The sequence below is a fragment of the Prunus mume genome, linkage group LG2, assembly GCF_029339155.1.
Source record: "Prunus mume cultivar Tortuosa linkage group LG2, ASM2933915v1, whole genome shotgun sequence".
Lineage (NCBI taxonomy): Eukaryota > Viridiplantae > Streptophyta > Magnoliopsida > Rosales > Rosaceae > Prunus > Prunus mume.
The window spans coordinates 1,619,058-1,638,374 of record NC_142699.1 but is presented as its reverse complement, the minus strand read 5'-3'; the positions used below and the strand labels follow the sequence as shown (position 1 = coordinate 1,638,374).

Below are 19,317 nucleotides of genomic sequence, written 5' to 3'. Positions count from 1 at the left end.
TTATAGAAAGCTTATTGATCTGAATGAATTTTTAGGCAGCGCAATGCAGCATGAGCCATATGCCGAACCATCCTAGCATCACCAGCAATTTCTGTCACTCTGGAGTCCATCAGTTCACATAGCTCACCATTTTCCAGAAGTGGCAATGCCTGTTTTGCAACAGAAAAACCATCTATCAAGCTGCACATTTCTTGTTTCACAAGTAAGAGAAAAAGGCTGCGTATTTACAGCTGTCTTGGCTATCCCTAAGCCTTTTTCCAATCAGTAACCAGCGCAATTCACTGATTATTTTTGTAATTTGTGGAAAACCAATTTTGGAGATACACCAAACACATTTAAGGAATCACCAGCATTAGGTTGGCGAAGAGATCTTACCCAATCAATCATGGACTGGTCCTTCCCTGCACTCTTTCCTACTATAAGCTCCAGTAGGAATTTCCCATAATCATGTACATCCACAGAAAGGCGCTCGTCTCCCTCCAAATTCGGGCTTCTATCAAACATCAAACAGCAGATCAATGAGAAGCCATAAGGCAACAGCATGGCAGTCATGCCAGCTTACATGCAGATTGTTCAGTATAACAATCAATCGTTTCATTTGAAGCATAAAGCATATGGATTAAACTTTGTTTACGATTCGTATAAAAAATGCTTATGCAGGATGTAAGACATAATTAGGAAGTTCTCTTACTCGGCTATCAGAACTTCATTAGGGGGGAAATCACTCGTAAGCCATTCAGCAGTTGTAAAGTTGTAAAGCTTGAGTACCGGTCAAAGCCACATATTCAGTTACAGGCAAGAAATTCAGAACAGCAATATATTAAGGAGCATTATGTTATGTGTAGCAAGAAATTTCAATTGTGTGCGATTAATGTACCCCAGTTCAATGTGTGATCTCGCGAAAGTATGTCTAAGAAACAAAACTGAATTTGGTGTAAAATTTTCTCCAAAAACGGTGGTCTTCCATACGCAGAAATTTAGAATATAGCAATAAATTGAAGAGCCTATCTCTTTTCACATCGTTCTTGCTGTAATTTACATATATTGGCTCATAATTTAACTATATTTCTTTTCACATATGCACGCGAAGCGTCAGAATATACTTACCATTGCAGAGTAACCATGAGAAAGAGCAACGCTACTAGAACGAAGAGATTTGTGAACAATAGGTCCGTCGACACACTCCTCGTGAAGATAGCGCAAGCTTCCGCCTATATCTAGAGCAATAGACCACCTCACTCTCCACCCCAGATTCCGAGCCAACTCATCACCTATGAATTAACTGATAGATCTTAGTTTGAGTATTCTATTCTGTTGAAGAACAAAACTGAAGGCCATGTAATCTAAGGACGCAAGGATGAAGAACTGAATGTGAAGGGGAGAGCATTGCAATACTCTGTGGAAGCATACAAAATAAGGATAGCATGAAGAAAACAACAAAATTAGGGAAATAAATTGGTTATCATGTGAAAGACAGTGCTCATTGATAATGTAACAATAGGTGTACGTACTTGGACTATGATAAGATAAATAGGTGTAAAGGAATATGAGGGAGTAGTTTTACAGGTTAAGTTCAGTCTTACCAGGCAGAAAAAAAGAGCACATCAAGCGGCTCATGAAACTAAGAAGAATATCAATTAATTATCAATTTTGATAAATTCCAGATATCATGTCTTAAAATTGACTTGTTCCACAAACATAGACAACAATTTCCAATTCTTGACCAAAAGAATCAATGTGTATGGAACTGTATGACCTAGAGGCCTCACCTGCAAGAACAACGATTCCACGACCTTCGGTCTTGTAGTTTTTTTTTTTTTTTTTTTTTAATTAAAAAAAAATTTATTTATAAAGGGTCTAATTTATTATATGCAAGCATAGAATTTATGCCACAAATTAATATACAAAGTTTGCATGCTAAATGCATATGTACTATGCATGTTTGTATTTGTTGAGTTCATTAACAGCAACCTTCAGAAAAACCAGGATGCATTAGCAAGTGTCCCTTGTGGGGATAGTTATAATTAAATTAGAGGAGGAGTAATTCTTACTTTGAAAGTTCATTTCAACAGTACCCAAACATGGGAAGTCGAAAATCAAGAATGTAGAAGCACCTGTGCTGCAGTACCCAACAAGGTTCATGATATTGCGGTGGTACACCCGAGAAAGGATCTTAAGTGTGGACCTCAAGCCCTTGTTGGTTTCTGGGTAAAACTTGACTAAAACAGATGTTTCTTGCAATATTCCCTGATAAACTACTACGCCATCCAGTGCTCCTGAAATTTTGTCATCAGCAAAGCCATTTGTTATTGCTTCAATTTCATTATGTGAAAATGCTCGAGGGAAGCCGCTTCTCCAAGACATGGGATAGCAACAACGACTCTGGGGATGTGGTGCGGGTGCACATTTCTTTCTTAATTGATACATACTGAAACTTTCACTGTCCTCTTCCACAGGATGCTTTGGTTCAGGATTCCATGGAGAAATCTCAGGCTCGTTTGATAGCATCAAGCTAGCAAAATCTTTTTCCTTTTACTACCGCAATATTGCATGATACATGTCCCTTTAGAAAAACTTTAGATTTCCTGAAGTGACTGACAACCAAATAGCGAAAATTAGAAAAACAAACAAACAAACAAACAAGCACAGAGAGAGAGAGAGAGAGAGAGTGTGTGTGCGGGCAAATTAAAAACAAAGGAAGTTTCAAACTCTACTTAAACTTTCCATTGAAGAGCACAAGATAAGAAGATTAGTCACAGCTCAAATTTAAAGAGAGAGAACAAAAAATGAAAATGAAAACTCAGAATCAATTCAAATCTTAAGAGATTTCAAGACTACAAGTAAGAAAATTATGCACTGACACCCAAATTACAAAGGGGGGAGGGGGAGTAAAGAAAATTTCCATCTTAAATCATTAGTCTGTTCTATAAAGTCTGCTGGATCACCTACCAATACCAGTTCAAGTTTTTAATTTCTGTTCTTGTTCTTGATTTGTCTTTTTAGATTAATTTGACAGTTCCTGTAAGAGTGACGATATCATGACTTGGTACTTATTGTTATGCATTTTAATGATTCCATTTTGATTGATGCAAACACTACTGCAGTAAAGCATAGAACAAAATCTTAAATGCTTGCTCAATTGTGTTATATAATTTCAGGACTAAGGATGACCTGAGTGTGTGACATACCTGTCTAATACGATCCATCGGGTATTAAGGTTTTGTGATTCATCCATTGCCACTCTCGCTGGACAAAACCCTGCTGCAACTTTAAGCACTAACCTCACCTGCACATACACCACAAAGTTTTTAAGTATGTTACATGGAATTGCAAAAACTGACATATAAAGGGAAAAAAGAACACCAACCTCATTCCTTATGCACAGACCATATAAAGGCTGGAGGCTACTCCGGTATTGTTCTCTTTTTCTCTCAAATTCTTCTTCAAGCTCTATAGGATCCACTTCCTCATGGTCAATGAATTCTAATCTCTCCCCTGCAAGACATAAGTTGTATTAGGTTAAGCATATCTAGTAAGTAGTGAGGCAGCCATATAACATGTAAGGTTTAGAATTCGCTTCAGGACCAATTTTCCCTTGTAAAGCACAAACAAAGTTACACAGATTTTGGTATAGGATTATAGGTTCAATGGTAGAGTACTCACCATACGTACCTCCAGCCAAGTGAAAAACAAAAATTACACAAATTTTGATCTTGTGCAGAAAAAAGCGTTTTCTATTTTATGTGTTCCAAAGTTGTACAGAAAAAGGGTTGGAATTTTTTGAATTGACAACTTTTACTACTAGATCTACAACTTTTTGAATTTTTAAAAAAATGGTATTTCTCTTCTCGATGTTCGATGAGGTCTAAGTTTGATTGATAAGCACTTTTACAAATAGAAACAATCAATTCCTATAATGAACTTTCATCTGTCAGAAGAATATATCATTGCCAAACATAAAAATTTTATCTCAAACAACTTAAAACAAATATTAACAGCGTGACAAACAGAGAAATTAAACATAACCTAGTTTGCAAGTTTAAACCTACATATACCGGATGTGACAATGTCCATTAGCAGCTTAAATGGAAAGCAAGAGTTCTTCTTGGCCAGTTGATCATTGAAAACTCCCAAAACAAGGAAGATGTCTCGTGGACGAACGACATGCTTGAGAGCCCACTCGACAGCTTCCATGGTTCCTTTGGTCCTGTCAGCGTCCACAGCCACAACGACAGCCTCTCTTGAGCGCCGGGCTGCCAGCAGACTCATCTGCCTCTCTCTCGTCATTGCTGTTGGAGGGACGACGAATGGTGAATATGGTTTTGCTTCTGAGTCTGTCTGAGTGAAGTCAAAAGAAGGGCTTTTGGGCTCTCTCTGAATCTTTATCTGTTTTTGGGTTGCTCCAATTTCCATAGGTGGTTCCGCCATCAACAAGATCAACAAGATCAACAAGGTTGGGGTTAGTTATTATCGTTGCCCCCACTGAGGCTACCAGCTTCTTTTGTTTGGAACGAAGGAATATTTTTCCTTTTGTTTTGGCGCCCACTTTTCTCTGTCTTGTGTATGGCTGCCCAATTGAGCTTCTGTTTTGCTTGGCATTTTGCTCAATTGTAGTCTTTGTATAAATCCTCCTTTAAAAAGTTTTAGGGAAAATTATATTTTGCAACCATGTAGTTTGGGGCTTCTGACAATTTGATTCATGTCTATTAAACATTGGCAAAAACCACCATTAAAGTCACCAATCGTTACATCATTAGCATTTTGTCCCTCAAATCGAACTATAAAGTAAAGCACTTGTTTTTTTTTCGGTGACACTCAATTGATCCATTTAAAGGGCCGCCAAGGTTCTAGGCAGGCGCCTGTGCAGCTATATTGAGTTTCATTTTTTTTTTTAATAACTAATATAGCCGCGCTGTAATTACTTTGTTTTTTTTTCAAATTAATAAGTATAACAGTGCGGCTATAGTACGTGTTTTTCTAAACCCTAAATTCCGATTAATAGTATACGGCTATACTCTTTTCGTCCACTTTTTAAAATATAAATCGTATTAGCGGGCGGCTATACTCCTTTTTAAAAATATTTTAATGAAATTAATAGTATAGCCGACCGGCTATACTTTTATTTATTTGTCAAATTAATAGTATAGCCGTGAGGCCATACTCCGTGTATTTTAAATTTTTTTTCAAATTAATAGTATAGCCAAGTGGCTGTACTACTATTTCCCATTAATGGTATAGCCGCGCGGCTATACGATTTTTGCCCCTTTTTTTAAATAAATAGTATAGCCGGTCGGTTATACTCTGTGTTTTTTATAAATTTTTTTTCGAGTTACAGTATAGCCGGACGGCTATACTCAGTTTTTTAATAAATTTTCTCCCAGAATTAATAGTGTAGCCGGTCGGCTATACTCTGTGTTTTTATTTTTAACAACAAAAGACCTTCTCAAGGTTTGGGGTCATTTTCAATATGGGCACCGAGGTTTCAATTTCATCAATTTACACCCAATGTTTTAGGTTTCGATCAATTTACACATTCCGTTAATTTGACCGTGTAGTCTTCTATTAAATTGATGATGTGGCAAGTGCAGGATCCACTATTTTGCTGATGTGTCATTAAAAATAATTAAAAACTCTTTAAAATAATAAACAGTAATATTCTTTTTAAATAAAAAAATATATTTTAAACATAAACAAAAACGAAAAACCAAAGCATTTTCTCTCCCAGACACCTTCTCCTACCCACTCCACAGATCCGCCGCCGCCAACCCACCCCAACAGAACCTACCCAACATCGACCCAACCCCACAAATTCGTCCTTCCCCAACCCACTCTTTCCTTCTCTCCTTCCTCTTCCTTTTCTCCTCCTCTCCTTGTTTGGAAAGAGGTAGAGATTAGAAAGAGAGTTGTCTGGTTTGAGTTGGGAAAATTGGGAGATCTGCTGCTCTTTTTGTTCGTCCTCTTGTCAATTAATTTGACTTGTTTGTGAATCTTGAAGAATCCCCAATTCCTCTCTAACCGAACTTCCAACTTTCAGCTACTCTTTCTTGCTTTTCATGTTGGTTTGATTTTTTTGGTTACTGGATTCTCTTGATCACATGTGTTTATATACTGATTAATGTTTGGTGAAAAGACTGATCAGCGGAAGTTATTTTCTAATAATTTTTAGGTGTAGGCTGATTCTTGAATATTTTTTATTGTAGATTTTTGGAGGGTATTTAACCGTCTGTTGTTGCTAATGGGTTGATTTTGTAGGGGGAGAGGGAGGAAGAGAAGGAGAGAGTGGGTCGGAGAAGGGCGGATCTGTGGGGCTTAGGTCGATTGTCGGGGAGGGTCGGTGGCGAATCTGTGGAGTGGGTCGAAGAAGATGACTGTGGCAGAGAGACTAGTTGACAAAATGCTTTGTTTTAAAAAAATTATTATTATGTTTTAAAAAAATAATATTATAGCTGTATTATTTAAAGATTTTACTATCAAAATTTTAATACAACAACAGCCCAATAGTATAGCCGACTGGCTGTACTCCGTGTTTTTTTAAAAATTTTATTCAAATTAATAGTACAGCCGTTCGGCTATACTATTTTGGTCCATTTTTCCAATTAATACTGAGTTTTTTTCTTCCTCCAGGAATTAATATTATAGCCGCGCGGCTATACTATTCTTGTCCAATCATTCCAATTAATAGTTTTTTTTTGCGCTTTTTTAGTTAAATAGTATATCCGGACGGCTATACACTGTTTAAATATAATATATTACAAGACTATAGCCGCGCGGCTGTACTCTGTGTGTTTTTTAAAAATTGTATTCATATTACGTGTTTAATTATTTTTTCCAAATTAATAGTATAGCCGTTCGGCCATAGTCCTTTTTTTAAAAAAAAAAATTAATAGTATAGCCGCTAGGCAATACATCGTTTTTTAAAATTTCTCCAGAAATTAGTAGTATTGCCCACAATTATCATTATTCTTAGAAAGTCATTTTTAATTGGTAGTCTAAAAATTGTAAGAGATACTTTAAAAAAGACCAAAGGAAAGAGAAAATTTTTAAAAGAAGCCAAAGTGGATAAAATTGCCCCTATTTAATTTTGGATTTCCTAATAAATCATTTACATTTGTATGTCTTTGATTTGAAAGTTAATAAATTTTTCTGTTTTTTTTTTAAAAAAAACCAAAGTTTTTTCAAAAAGTGAAATTTTTTTTGTGGCTAAAACCTTGTGTAAGTTGCGTTCATTTCCAAAAAGGACAAATCGTATGAACCAGAAACTTTTTAGATAAACTTTCCAGTGATTTCCCATTAGCCTTCTTAGCTACGAGTCTCTTTCAATTTTGAAGTGAATTCATTCACCACCAGACATCCAGCTTCCTTTCTCAGCTCGACCATCTTCTTCAGGACACTGATGGGAACTCCTTACCCTAACCCCATTTCTCCTTCCCAAACCCGCATAGGCTGGATTGGCATAGGCGTCATGGGAGCTGCCATGGCCTCCCGCCTTCTCTCAGCCGGCTACTCCCTCACCATCTACGCTCGCACTCCTTCAAAAGCTCATCCCCTCCAATCCCAAGGTGCGCAACTCGCTGATTCCCCATTTCAACTAGCTCAACTCAGCGACGTCGTCTTCACAATGGTGGGACACCCACCAGATGTTCGATCAAATATCCTCGACCCAGAAACCGGCCTTCTCTGGGGCCTCCGCCCAAACTCGGTCTCCGTCGACATGACAAGCAGTCATCCAGCCCTTGCCCGCGAGATTTTCAATGCTGCGCGCACCAAAGATTGCTGGACTGTCGATGCGCCAGTGTCTGGAGGTGACATTGGCGCTAGAGAAGGAGAGTGAGGAAGGGAGGGTGGCGGTGTTGCCTGGTGCTGCATTGTGCAAGCAGTTGTTTTCTGGCATGGTGGCTAATGGGGATGGGAAGCTTGGCGGTCAAGGTCTTATCACTGTCATAGAGAGGCTCAATGGAAAGTGAGATGAAATGGTTAGCTCAATTTGAAAGGTGTGATTATTTGTTCATTTGGCAAAACTACTGTTGTCGATTGCAATTAAGGTGCTTGCTAGTGAACCGTTATTCAACTTTTCATTTTGTTTGCGTAGCTTCCTTTTATACATACACTTACGTACCTTACTTGAGTCCTATATATGTTAATAGGTATAAAATTGTCAGAGAGAAGAAAGAAAAAGAAGATGCAGACGAAAAAGAAGTTGAAGGCGAGGGCGAAGAAGAAGAGGAAGTAAAGGGCAAGGACGAAGTTGCTGCATATCATCTTTTAATTTTTCTTTTTTTGGTCCCGCTTGAAAACGATTTTCCTAAGTAGCTAGTTGGGCTGACCGGCCACCACCGTCTCTAGTTGTAGGTTTTTTTTTTTTTTTTTTTTGGGTTTACATCATTGATATCTACATTGTTTTTGTTTAAATCATTGATATATATATTGTTTTTGTTTTAAAATCCCACTTAAATATGAGAAATTTTGGTTTTCCTAGAAACTACAGTGCATTTTTCTATCTTATTCTTCTATTGCAGTACTTATGTTTTGATGTGAAGCTCAGTTTTTCTATTGTCGAGGTATGTATATTCTTGATTAAATTGTTATTTGAATTTTTTAGTTATTTTTTGGTTTTCATAAGTTGATTTTTCTAGTACTTTCATCATGGTTTTGCCTTTTAGTTCCTCACTTATTAGTAGGTGTATTTTGGAATGTGGCTTACTAGGTGCTACAATACAGTTTCTAATTTGATTATATGATTTTATTGGTTTTGGCTGTTTCTTACTAGCTGTTGGCATGAATTTTTTTGTTTTTGTTTTTCATTTTTATTGCAATTTCTGTTTTTATTTACAGTTTTTGTTTACATTATTGATATCTAACTATTTTGTTTTGTATAACTCTAGAGCTAAGCATGAGAGATTTGGTACAAATTTTGCACGTAACGATGTTGAAATATATATATATATATATATATATACATGTATATTAAAATCATTGATTGTTAATATAAATATTGTCTAACTGTCAAAATATCACAAAAACAAGGTTGGTGTAGTGGTTTGTGAATAAGGCTACGCCGCCGGTCATCGGCGATGGCTGGCCCTAATATGAAATGGGGAGAATTTCAAACAAGCTTTTACGCTTAAGGATTTTGGGTTGACGAAATTGCCCTTACATCATTAAAGAAATTCACAAGAACACTAACATGCGCTTGAATTGCTACAAATACGAAACTACAATGGCACAATTGACGAAATTGAAACTATAATATCAAAAGTGGTTGAAGTGCAAACTACGGAGACCAAAAGTGACTTTTGGCCTTTGTTTTTTGCTAAATTTATCATATCCCCAACTTCTCTTCCTTTTTCTATTTTTTCTGGTCAGACCCCAAAATTTCTTTCATTATCTGGTGTCTGCAAATTCTACCTCACCCATCAACCACATCTTTCAATCATCCTTTTCAGCATCATACAAACTACCAACGAGCCCAACTCCACCTCCTCTCTTTTTCAAATTCTCTCGTCATGCCGCCACACACCCACCCCTTTCCATGGAAGTAACCCCATCAACCCACCCCCATTCGTTCTCTTGTTCCATTTGGTAATGGTTGGTGGTGGTTCAATTGGGTAGTGATGGTGGTTCAACTAGGTTTATGGTGGTGGCAGTTATGGTTCGACTGATTGGGTGGTGATGGTTGTTTGATTCGGTATGGGGGTGGTGTTGTTGTTTATTGGGTGATGGTGATATTGGAAGAGATTTTTTATTTAAACCTTGCACTTCTCTTTGTTCATTCTAATATTTAAATCATTAAGCTCTTTGTTCTCTAAGGCAAAATGTTGATTTTGTTTTCAAAAGTCATTTTCTGTGTTTTTGGGAAATAGTTCACCGAACGCATTCTCGATGTGTTTTCTGGATTTGAAAACAGAAAACGCAGTGAAAAAGATCTTGAATGGGCCTTTAATTTTATTTTATTTTCGGTAAGTGGGGCTAAAAGCACAAAGCCAAACAAATTACAGAATAAAAGAACGAGGCCTCACACCACCCCTAGCACCTGCAGTGGGAATATCTTCAAAGAAGTAAGGCACCTCATCATAGACATGGAGACCAGGGCCAAGATTATAACTTCTGGTAGCCAAAGCATCTACAGCTACATTTTGTTTGTGGTAGATATGCTTAATTGCACAACACCAGGGTTCACGAATCTTCATTTTACAGCAAGAAATGATCTGTAAAAAGAGTGAGTTGGAACAGTAGGTGAAGATAAAAGAGTTATAGTAGCACTAGAGTCGCATTCATTCTCCATATCACAAAAGCCAGCATCCCAAGCCAAACGAAGCCCCAAAAAGATACCTCATAATTCAGCCTCAAGGATTGTATTGTACTTGCACCCAGATTCACAGTAAAGCCATGGATCCAAGCACTAGTAGCATCACGTAATAATCCTCCAGCACCACTAAAGCCAATGGCATTGTTTCTACTTCCATATGTGTTAATTTTACATGCACTAGGTCTGGGAGTTTTCCATTAGAGCTAAACCACAATGTGCTCCAAGAGTGCCTACAATTGGTTTACAAGCATTGTACCAATCCAACACATACTGGTAAACTAGATGCAAAGGCTTAGAAGGCTTCATTTTTTATAAACAATGTTCAATATGCATGTACAATATTATGTACAGCAAGAATTGTTTATTTTTTGGACCTTTCCTATTGAGAAAGGGTCGATAACATACTCATACACACTACACAAATAGTAACACTTGAACTCAAAGACCTTTCTAGCGGGAAGCAATAATTGTGTTTTTTTTGTTTTAGTTTATTTTATGAATAATTGCCCTTATTTTTGCAGGCCTGTCCTATAAGAGCACCTCCAGCGATGAGCCCACTGAGGCTAGGGAAAGAAAAAAATTTGCATTCCCGCGAGCAGCCCAAGCCCGGGGTGTGGGACCCACCAACCCGGGCTGGCCCGAAGGCAAGTTCCGCCGAGGTCCAAAGGTGGGGGTGACGTCAGTCGACGCGATAATCAAATTTTTTACCGTTGGCGAGTGCAATGCAACGGTAAAAAAATTTGAACCACAAGCCCAACGGCTGGAAGCCACGTGGCACGCCTCTAGCACTCCGATTTGATTCCACAACCTTCATCCAACGGCTGGAAATTTTCCAGCAATAAAATTATGAAAAAAAATTGAAATTGTTTTAAAAAAAATACTAAAAAATTCTGATTTTTTTTCCTATAAATACCCTTCACTTTCAACACTAATTCTCATACATTTTATTCTACTTCTACAATTACTCAACATTTTTTTCACTCTTCACTCAACATTTTCTTCACTCTTCACTCTTCACTCAACATTTTCATCTCTTTCACCTTGCAATTTTATTTCTTATTTTTATGGCTTCTTCTATTGAAACCGGAGGGGCGTGGAGCACCATGGAAGATGTTTCATCCAAAATTTGAGCGTTGAACCCAAATTTATCTGAATTTTGAATTTTGAAATTCATCCGAAATTTGAATTTTGAAAATCATCCGAAATTTGAACCTAAAAATCTTATCCCGAAATTTTATTCGATTATAAATAGTCTTGACACGTAGGAACCCGTAAATCTTATCCGAAAATATTATCCAAATTAATTATTGAGGTAAAAAAAGTTGTGAATAAAACAAAAAAATGAATAGTAACTGCCCTTAGCAAGGGCAACGGGTGGAAACACAAAATTCTGATTTGCAAGGGCAACCACTATTTACGTGAATAGTGGCTGCCTAGCTCCCCCCCTTGCCATGGCTAAGGGCAAATGGGTGGAGTTGCTCTAAGACTTAGCTGAGAAGACATCAGCATTGGTGGCATCATCACAAGAAATGTTACAAATATCCCTCCAGAGTCGCAGGATCTTCTCAGGTCAAGGATTAGAAAGATCTGGTCACTTATCATCTAATTAATTACCTCCAATAATCACTGCAAGATTTCAGTCCTCTCTTTTATGTGATGTATCAGTTTTTTACTGATTTAAATAAAAGTCTATTTGCCCCATTGCAAATCAATGGTCTTAAGTTTCAACTTCCATGACATCTTGGTAGTGTGTGTGTGTATGTGAGAAACCTCACATCCTCCTGTATTTAAATGATCGCATGTACTAATTTTTGTTCTATTTTTAAATAAATAGTATAGCCAATCGGCTATACTCCTTCTTAAAATTTTCTCATTAAATTTAAGAGTATAGGATCGACTATACTCCGTGTTTTTTATAATTTTTATTCGAGTTAAAAGTATAGCTGGACGCCGATAGTCCCCCCTTTTTTAATTTTCTCATGGACTTAATAGTCTAGCCGCGCGGCTATACAATTTTTTGTCCATTTTTGCCCAACAATAGTACAGCCGCGCGGCTATACTATTTCATGTGCATTTGCTTACATAAGTTGATGCACTTTTTAAAGCTAGCTAGACTCCTTTTTAAAAGATTTACTCAAATTAATAGGATAGCCGTGCGGCTATACTCCGTGTTTGATTAATTTTTAGTAAATTTAGGTTTTAATCATAAAAAATTTCACTTTTGGAAAAAGCAAAAACGTTTTCAAAAAAGACAGAAAAACCTCTCAACTTTCAAATCAAAGACATGCAAATGTAAAGATTCCTTAGAAAATCCAAAAATAAATAAGGGCAATTTTGTCCATTTTGGCTTCTTTTAAAAAATTTCTCTCTCCTTTTGCTTTTTCCAAAGCGTCCCTTAATTGTTTTCCCAAATTATATAGCATAGCGGTATAGTATAGCCGGGCGGCTATACGCCGTTTTTTTTCAAATTTTCTCCTGAAATTAATAGTATTGCCAACAATTATCATTATTTTTAGAAAGTCATTTTTATTTGGTAGTCTAAAAAGTGGAAGTTGCGTTCATTTCCAAAAAGACAAAATCATATGAACCAAAAACTTTTTAGTTAGACTTTGCAGTGATTTCCCATTAGCCTTCTTAGCTACGAGGCTCTTTCAATTTTGAAGTGAATTCATTCACCACCAGACATCCAGCTTCCTTTCTCAGCAACCATCTTCTTCAGGACACTGATGGGAACTCCTTACCCAAACCCCATTTCTCCTTCCCAAACCCGCATAGGCTGGATTGGCATAGGCGTCATGGGAGCTGCCATGGCCTCCCGCCTTCTCTCAGCCGGCTACTCCCTCACCATCTACGCTCGCACTCCTTCAAAAGCTCATCCCCTCCAATCCCAAGGTGCCCAACTGGCCGATTCCCCATTTCAACTCGCTCAACTGAGCGACGTCGTCTTCACAATGGTGGGACACCCACCAGATGTTCGATCAAATATCCTCGACCCAGAAACCGGCCTTCTCTGGGGCCTACGCCCAAACTCGGTCTCCGTCGACATGACAAGCAGTCATCCAGCCCTTGCCCGCGAGATTTTCAATGCTGCGCGCACCAAAGATTGCTGGACTGTCGATGCGCCAGTGTCTGGGGGTGACATTGGCGCTAGAGAAGGCAAACTCGCCATACTTGCCGGCGGTGATGCTTCCGTGGTCGAGTGGTTGGCCCCATTGTTTGATGTTTTGGGGAAGGTTACTTACGTGGGTCCTGCGGGCTCCGGCCAAAACTGCAAGATTGCGAACCAGATTGTGGTGGGGGGGAATTTGGTGGGGTTGAGCGAAGGGTTGGTGTTTGCCGAGCGGTCCGGGTTGGATGTGCAGCAGTTTATGGAGGCGGTGAGGGGCGGGGCAGCTGGGTCGATGGTGATGGAGTTGTTTGGGGATAGGATTATAGGGAGGGACTTCAGGCCTGGTGGGTTTGCTGAGTATATGGTGAAGGATTTGGGGATGGGTGTGGATGTTGTGGAGGAGAATGAGGAGGGGAGGGTGGCGGTGTTGCCTGGTGCTGCATTGTGCAAGCAGTTGTTTTCTGCCATGGTGGCTAATGGGGATGGGAAGCTTGGCGGTCAAGGTCTTATCACTGTCATAGAGAGGCTCAATGGAAAGTGAGATGAAATGGTTAGCTCAATTTGAAAGGTGTGATAAATGGTTATGAGTGTGCTTATTTGTTCATTTGGCAAAGTTACTATTGTCGATTGCTATTAAGGTGCTTGCTAGCTTTATAATATTGGCTTCTGTAGCGCTGCCTGTTATAATGTATAGAATTTTAAAACGGTTTGTTGTACATTAATATTGATAATAGACATCGTTATCAAATATGTTGATTGCTTCATTTTTTTGTTTTTGGTTTCTCCTAATGATTTGTAAAACGTCATTTATAATCTCTCTTGGAACCTAGAATTTGTAATGAAATAACCAGTAGACTCGTAAAGAAACTTGGCTTCTGAGTCTGACGGAAAATATTTTGAAAGTACTACTGACCTCTCTAGAGATTTATGGTTGCTATGGGATGCACCTTTTTGCTCACACTGAAGTTTTCTTTGCACGCTTTTGATTTTTGTATTACTCACACCTCAGATGGGTATTGTTGACTGTATATGCTGTTCCCCAAGGCTAATTTATGAGAAGAATTATTTAAAAATTGAAGTAGGGTTATAGACCAAATACAAAAAGAATGATCGCTAAATTGGTGACCTAAATGAAGCTGTAAAGTTATCAACTCACATTTCTGTTGTTCGTCATTGGATGAGCTGGTCGGTACATCAGTTTCATCATCTGTGAGGTATTGGAAATTTGGAATGACCACTATTGTGTTTGCCAAAATCCTCTCAGAAGTTTAAATTAAGAATTCAGATAAGTTCTCCAAGAATGCTGGCAGTGGTAGGCTAGACTTTTACATATCCAACTGTAAATCTTCCTCGGCCATTTGTAGAGGTGCTAAGGAGCAGGTATCCAGAATTTTACACATTTTCATTACTGTCCTTTTCGTTTTCCTTTTTAAGGGCCACAAATAATGTCCCTGTAAATCTGTTCGATCATGGTTGTGTGTCAACTTCTATCACTTTTCTTTGTAGTTTTAGTTTTATAGGGTGCTTAGTAGCTGCCTCCAACTTGTTTCATTCTTCTCATATTTTGGATTTTTTCTCTGTTATTTTTTTCTAAATTTGTCCTTGTAGTTCTAAATAATCCTAAGTTTTGACTCCGATAACCCTCAAAGGTGGTTAGCCTTTACTGAAACTGATAGAGCCCCAGATGTAGGACTCAGCTGTACTTTCATTTCATACATCTAGGTCCTCTGTTCAGTATTATGGGGTCATTTACTTTAACTTTGCGCCATCCCTAACCCATTTTCTTCTATTCCATTTTAAGTCAACGCGTTAAATTGTGTCTAACATCTATTCCATGTCTCTAACTCATTTTCTTCTATTCCATTTTAAGAAATTTACTCAGCCCGGCTCGCACTCTCTTCTCTCTTTGATAAAAATGTCATCTTCAGGCTCCAAGAAAAATGATAGGAACCATAAAAACTCCACGAACACTCCTCCTGATCAAAAGTTTGTCCTACTTTCCTTCTGTTTCCAGTTTGGGTATTTTTTGGTGGATAGTTTCAAGTTTGGGTTGCAGATGAAGAGGAGGAGTTGGAGAATGGGGAAAGGAAAAAATTTCACCCTAAAGACACAATAATTACAATTTTTTATTTCCTAACTGTTGTTTTCTGAAACAATAATAATGTTGTTAATGGGGTTTTTTTTTATATCATCTCTGAAGGGGTATTATTAAGTTCATTGACTTGCTGGAGTGGAATGGTGCAAGGTTGGCTTTTTGCCATTTCACCATATACATTTCAATATCCACAATGACTAGGAAGTAACCATCTCTAAATTATAGATCCTTTTTTTATTAATCCTCGAGATCACACTTTTACCTGCCTATAGGGCAGACTTTAAATTTTTTATGGGAGTGATTATCCGCAGAGATTCGTCAAGAATCTCAGAGTCCGGTAAAGATTTAGCGGCGTCCATGAAAATTCGACAAAACTCTTAAAGTCATCTCACATTTTGGACATGATCCGTGGTAAAACACGGGGGTAAGGAAAGCTATATCTTTTGTCAAGTTTGGGTTTTTTTTTTCCTTCTGAATTTTTATTGATTACTTCTTTTCTTTTTTCTTGTGAATTAAGGTTTTGTTTTAGGCAATTAGAAGATCATCCACTCCCTCTATCTTCTACTGAGAGATTTAACTATTACATTAAGAAAATGGTTGCCATGGCTGAAAGGAAGGAGGCCCAAGAAAAGATAATACAACAAGAAAGTTGACTTCAATAGAGTCATTGAGGAAGGATGGGTCTTTCGTGATGCTCTCAAAGAAAGACATTATAGCAAAAACGTTTACTAAAAATAAAAATTGAATAACATTGTCAGAGAGAAGAAAGAAAAGAAGATGCAGACGAAAAAGAAGTTGAAGGCGAGGACGAAGAAGAAGAGGAAGATAAGGGCAAGGATGAAGTTGCTGCATATCATCTTTTAATTTTTCTTTTTTTTGGTCCTGTTTGAAAACGATTTTCCTAAGTAGCTAGAGTTCTAATGAGTGATATTATAGCAAGAGTTATGTATGTTTTATTCTAGGTTCTAATAATCTTAATGTATAAATTTGAAAAATGATTACCAAAATGTGTGGTTGTTGCATGCTTATTATCTGAATTATTTGCATTCGTAAAGATGGGAGAGGTGGAACTGTAAAGTTGGGCTGGCTGGCCACCACCGTCTCTGGTTTATTCTTGTCTCGGATGCCCTCCGGCTGGTGCTGTGTGGTCGAATGAAGGGTGAAGGAAGCAATGGCTGCTGTTTTTGTAGTTTAGTTTGAACTTTCTCGTGCTTCTTGTTTGTAACTTTGTTTTGCTTGGGGCTTGCTGGCCTCTTTGCTTTGTTTCCTTCCTTTCCCTTGATTGTGCTTTTATGGAATTTGATTCGGACTCAAAAAGAAAAAAAGAAAAAAGAGTTCACTTGGTTTCAGGTTCAACTCCCGTGCGTGGCACCATGGTAATGTGTGGGAGAACCTTCCTTCTCCTCTATTTTATATACTATTGCTTCTACTAAAAAAAAGTAACACCTATAAGAAAACTATATTTTTCACACACAATTTGAGAGGCAGGTTATAATTTAAGTATACATATACTTGGCCTCATTCTAGGGCTTGGGAGATTTTTGGAGTAAACATAACCCTTAATTTCATAATATGAAAGTTAAGGGTATAAAACATTATAAAATATCATCATCTTCATCCAACATGTCCAATTTTAATAAAAATTGTATCTTCTGAAAGCGTTTGTTGATATGTATGTATACAAGAAGTATTAAAGTATGTAAATAAGTTGCACGAACTAGCTCGTATTCTAATAATATTTCTCTTCTCAATATTATAATAAGTCATGAATTGAAATTTCCCTTTCCTTTTTTTTTTTTTTTAAAAAAAAATGTAAACGAATCAAGACAAGTGTTTCATGTATAGTTACACATTAAAACCATTAGAATTGGATTTCCCTGGAACACATTCACAAAACATTCCCTATCCCTTTCTTTATAAAATTTTGGGTCTGCCAGGCTATTATTTAAGTAGCCCTGGAGTGCGTACGTTGCATTATTATTTTGATTCCTATAGTAGTGGGAAAACTTAGACAAGGAAATACACGTAGTGGTGAAGAATTCTTCATATTGAATGAGACATTTTGTGCGGATTGAATGAGACACCCACGTGTCATTAGTAAGGTTTTCAAATGGCAGTTTACTTGCTTGCCCCGTCTAGTTTGCTCACCTGTTTTCTAGAGAAACGAGGAAACATGCATAAAATGACAAATTCAGAATTGGAATGTGCGTATGTGGCAGTCGGTGAGATTAGCAGTAGAATTGGAATTGGTGGCCATAGCTCACTCGTCGTATATGCATGGTTTTCAATGACTTCACCTTCAAATCCATTCCGTTCCGTGAACCAAATGGAGCCACAGCTGAAAAACATGTTGAACCTGTCTTCAAGTGCTAGCTGTGTTCCTAGGTCGGCTGCATCAAGTCCAAGCAAACATAACAAATGGGATACAGGAGGATCGATTTGGTGATGGTCCTAACCAAGGTCTAAAATATCGGGAGTTTCGGAAATATCGGTGGTCCAAAAACACGGATATATCGATGGAAATATCGAAAAAATATCGACATCGATAAAAATTGAATAAAAATCACAGAAATTATGAGAAAAACTTGGAAATTTTTATTGAAATTTTAGAGGATGTTTACTTAGTCAATTGTCTATTATTTTATTACAAAAAATTGGAAGGAAATGCATGGCATGGTGGGTTTGAGTGATTTAAGTTGATTATGTAGCGACCTGACAAACACTGTGACTTTAGAAAATATGTAGTAATTAATGAAAGAAAATTAAACACACCATAATTTTTTAGTTATAATAATGTACTTCAATATATTACACTTGATACATATGATAAAATATATGAGCTTAACCAAAAAAACAAAGATAAAATGTATGAGTAACTCAGTACCACATAGAAATAATTCCTATTAAAATTCAAACTTAGTATCACATATAATGAACAATATTAAAACTCAAAGTGAATAATAATAAAACTCCATAATATATAACAACAACAAAATACTACTCCATTATAAAATAATAAAACTCCATAATATATAACAACAACAAAATACTACTCCATTATAAAATAATAAATAACATTAAATACATGCTTAAATTTATTCTTAGGGAATTTTTTTATTATGAAAATTTATCTTAGATAATATTAGCTTGCAGACAATTTTTAAAGACCTTATAAATATTACAAGTTGATGGTATATATCGCGATATTATCAATATTTTTAAAGAGAAGAAGCTGGCTTTGATGAGAAAGGGAGGGGGTTCAAATCCCTCTGCGCGCAAGGTGAGGCTTTTCAATATTTTTCTATCTTTTTTGGTTTCATATCGCGATATTATCAATATTATCGATAATATCCCGATATATTGACCATTTCATATTGAATTTGAACGAAAATATTGGTCCCGATATTTCGGCGATATTATCGAGGATATTATCGATAAATTGACAAAATATAAATGGAATGTCCTGAAAATATCGGGACCCAAAAAAAACGATATTATCGCCGATACTGTGGTCCTAACAAATATTTTTTAAAATTTTATACAAGCGATATTGGAAGATGGTTCAAATACATGATTTCCAGTGCAAGGGTACTTTGTTGAGTACTTCTAATTTTAAACTTCTTGCAAAAAATAAAAAATAAATAAAAATTTAAGTGGTCCATCTTCTTCTTCTTCTTTTTTTCTTTCTTTTTTTTGGGTCTGAATCATTTCAGTGGTCCATCATTCATCGTGTTTTCAATAGTTCAATGTGTGTTTGTTTGTTTGTTTTTTTGAGAGAATAGCGAAAGGATTTTATTGATAGGAAGC

The 19,317-nt window shown here is 37.0% G+C and overlaps 1 protein-coding gene, 1 long non-coding RNA gene and 1 pseudogene across 4 annotated transcripts; all 3 read left to right on the top strand.

The window, feature by feature from the left end:
* Window positions 1–5,781: 5,781 nt before the first annotated feature.
* LOC148919395 (uncharacterized) lies at window positions 5,782–6,490 on the top strand. The gene is made up of 2 exons (XR_016124318.1): window positions 5,782–6,166; window positions 6,253–6,490. It is a non-coding gene; the product is annotated as an uncharacterized LOC148919395 (long non-coding RNA).
* A 702-nt stretch (window positions 6,491–7,192) lies between these two features.
* On the top strand, window positions 7,193–7,993 carry LOC103319205 (putative 3-hydroxyisobutyrate dehydrogenase-like 3, mitochondrial pseudogene; annotated as a pseudogene).
* A 4,840-nt stretch (window positions 7,994–12,833) lies between these two features.
* Window positions 12,834–16,855, top strand: LOC103319074 (putative 3-hydroxyisobutyrate dehydrogenase-like 2, mitochondrial). Of its 3 annotated transcripts, XR_016124113.1 has the most exons (3): window positions 12,834–13,983; window positions 15,822–15,934; window positions 16,028–16,547. XR_016124113.1 is itself a non-coding variant. In XM_089045883.1 (2 exons), exon 1 carries the CDS (start codon window positions 13,033–13,035, stop codon window positions 13,954–13,956), a length of 924 nt encoding a protein of 307 aa, XP_088902009.1. In that variant the 5' UTR covers window positions 12,834–13,032; the 3' UTR covers window positions 13,957–13,983; window positions 16,566–16,855. The 3 variants fall into 3 exon arrangements, 2 of the variants coding, with proteins under 2 accessions (XP_088902009.1, XP_008218789.2); XM_089045883.1 differs by lacking the exons at window positions 15,822–15,934; window positions 16,028–16,547 and adding an exon at window positions 16,566–16,855; XM_008220567.3 differs by lacking the exon at window positions 15,822–15,934.
* The last annotated feature ends 2,462 nt before the right edge of the window (window positions 16,856–19,317 follow it).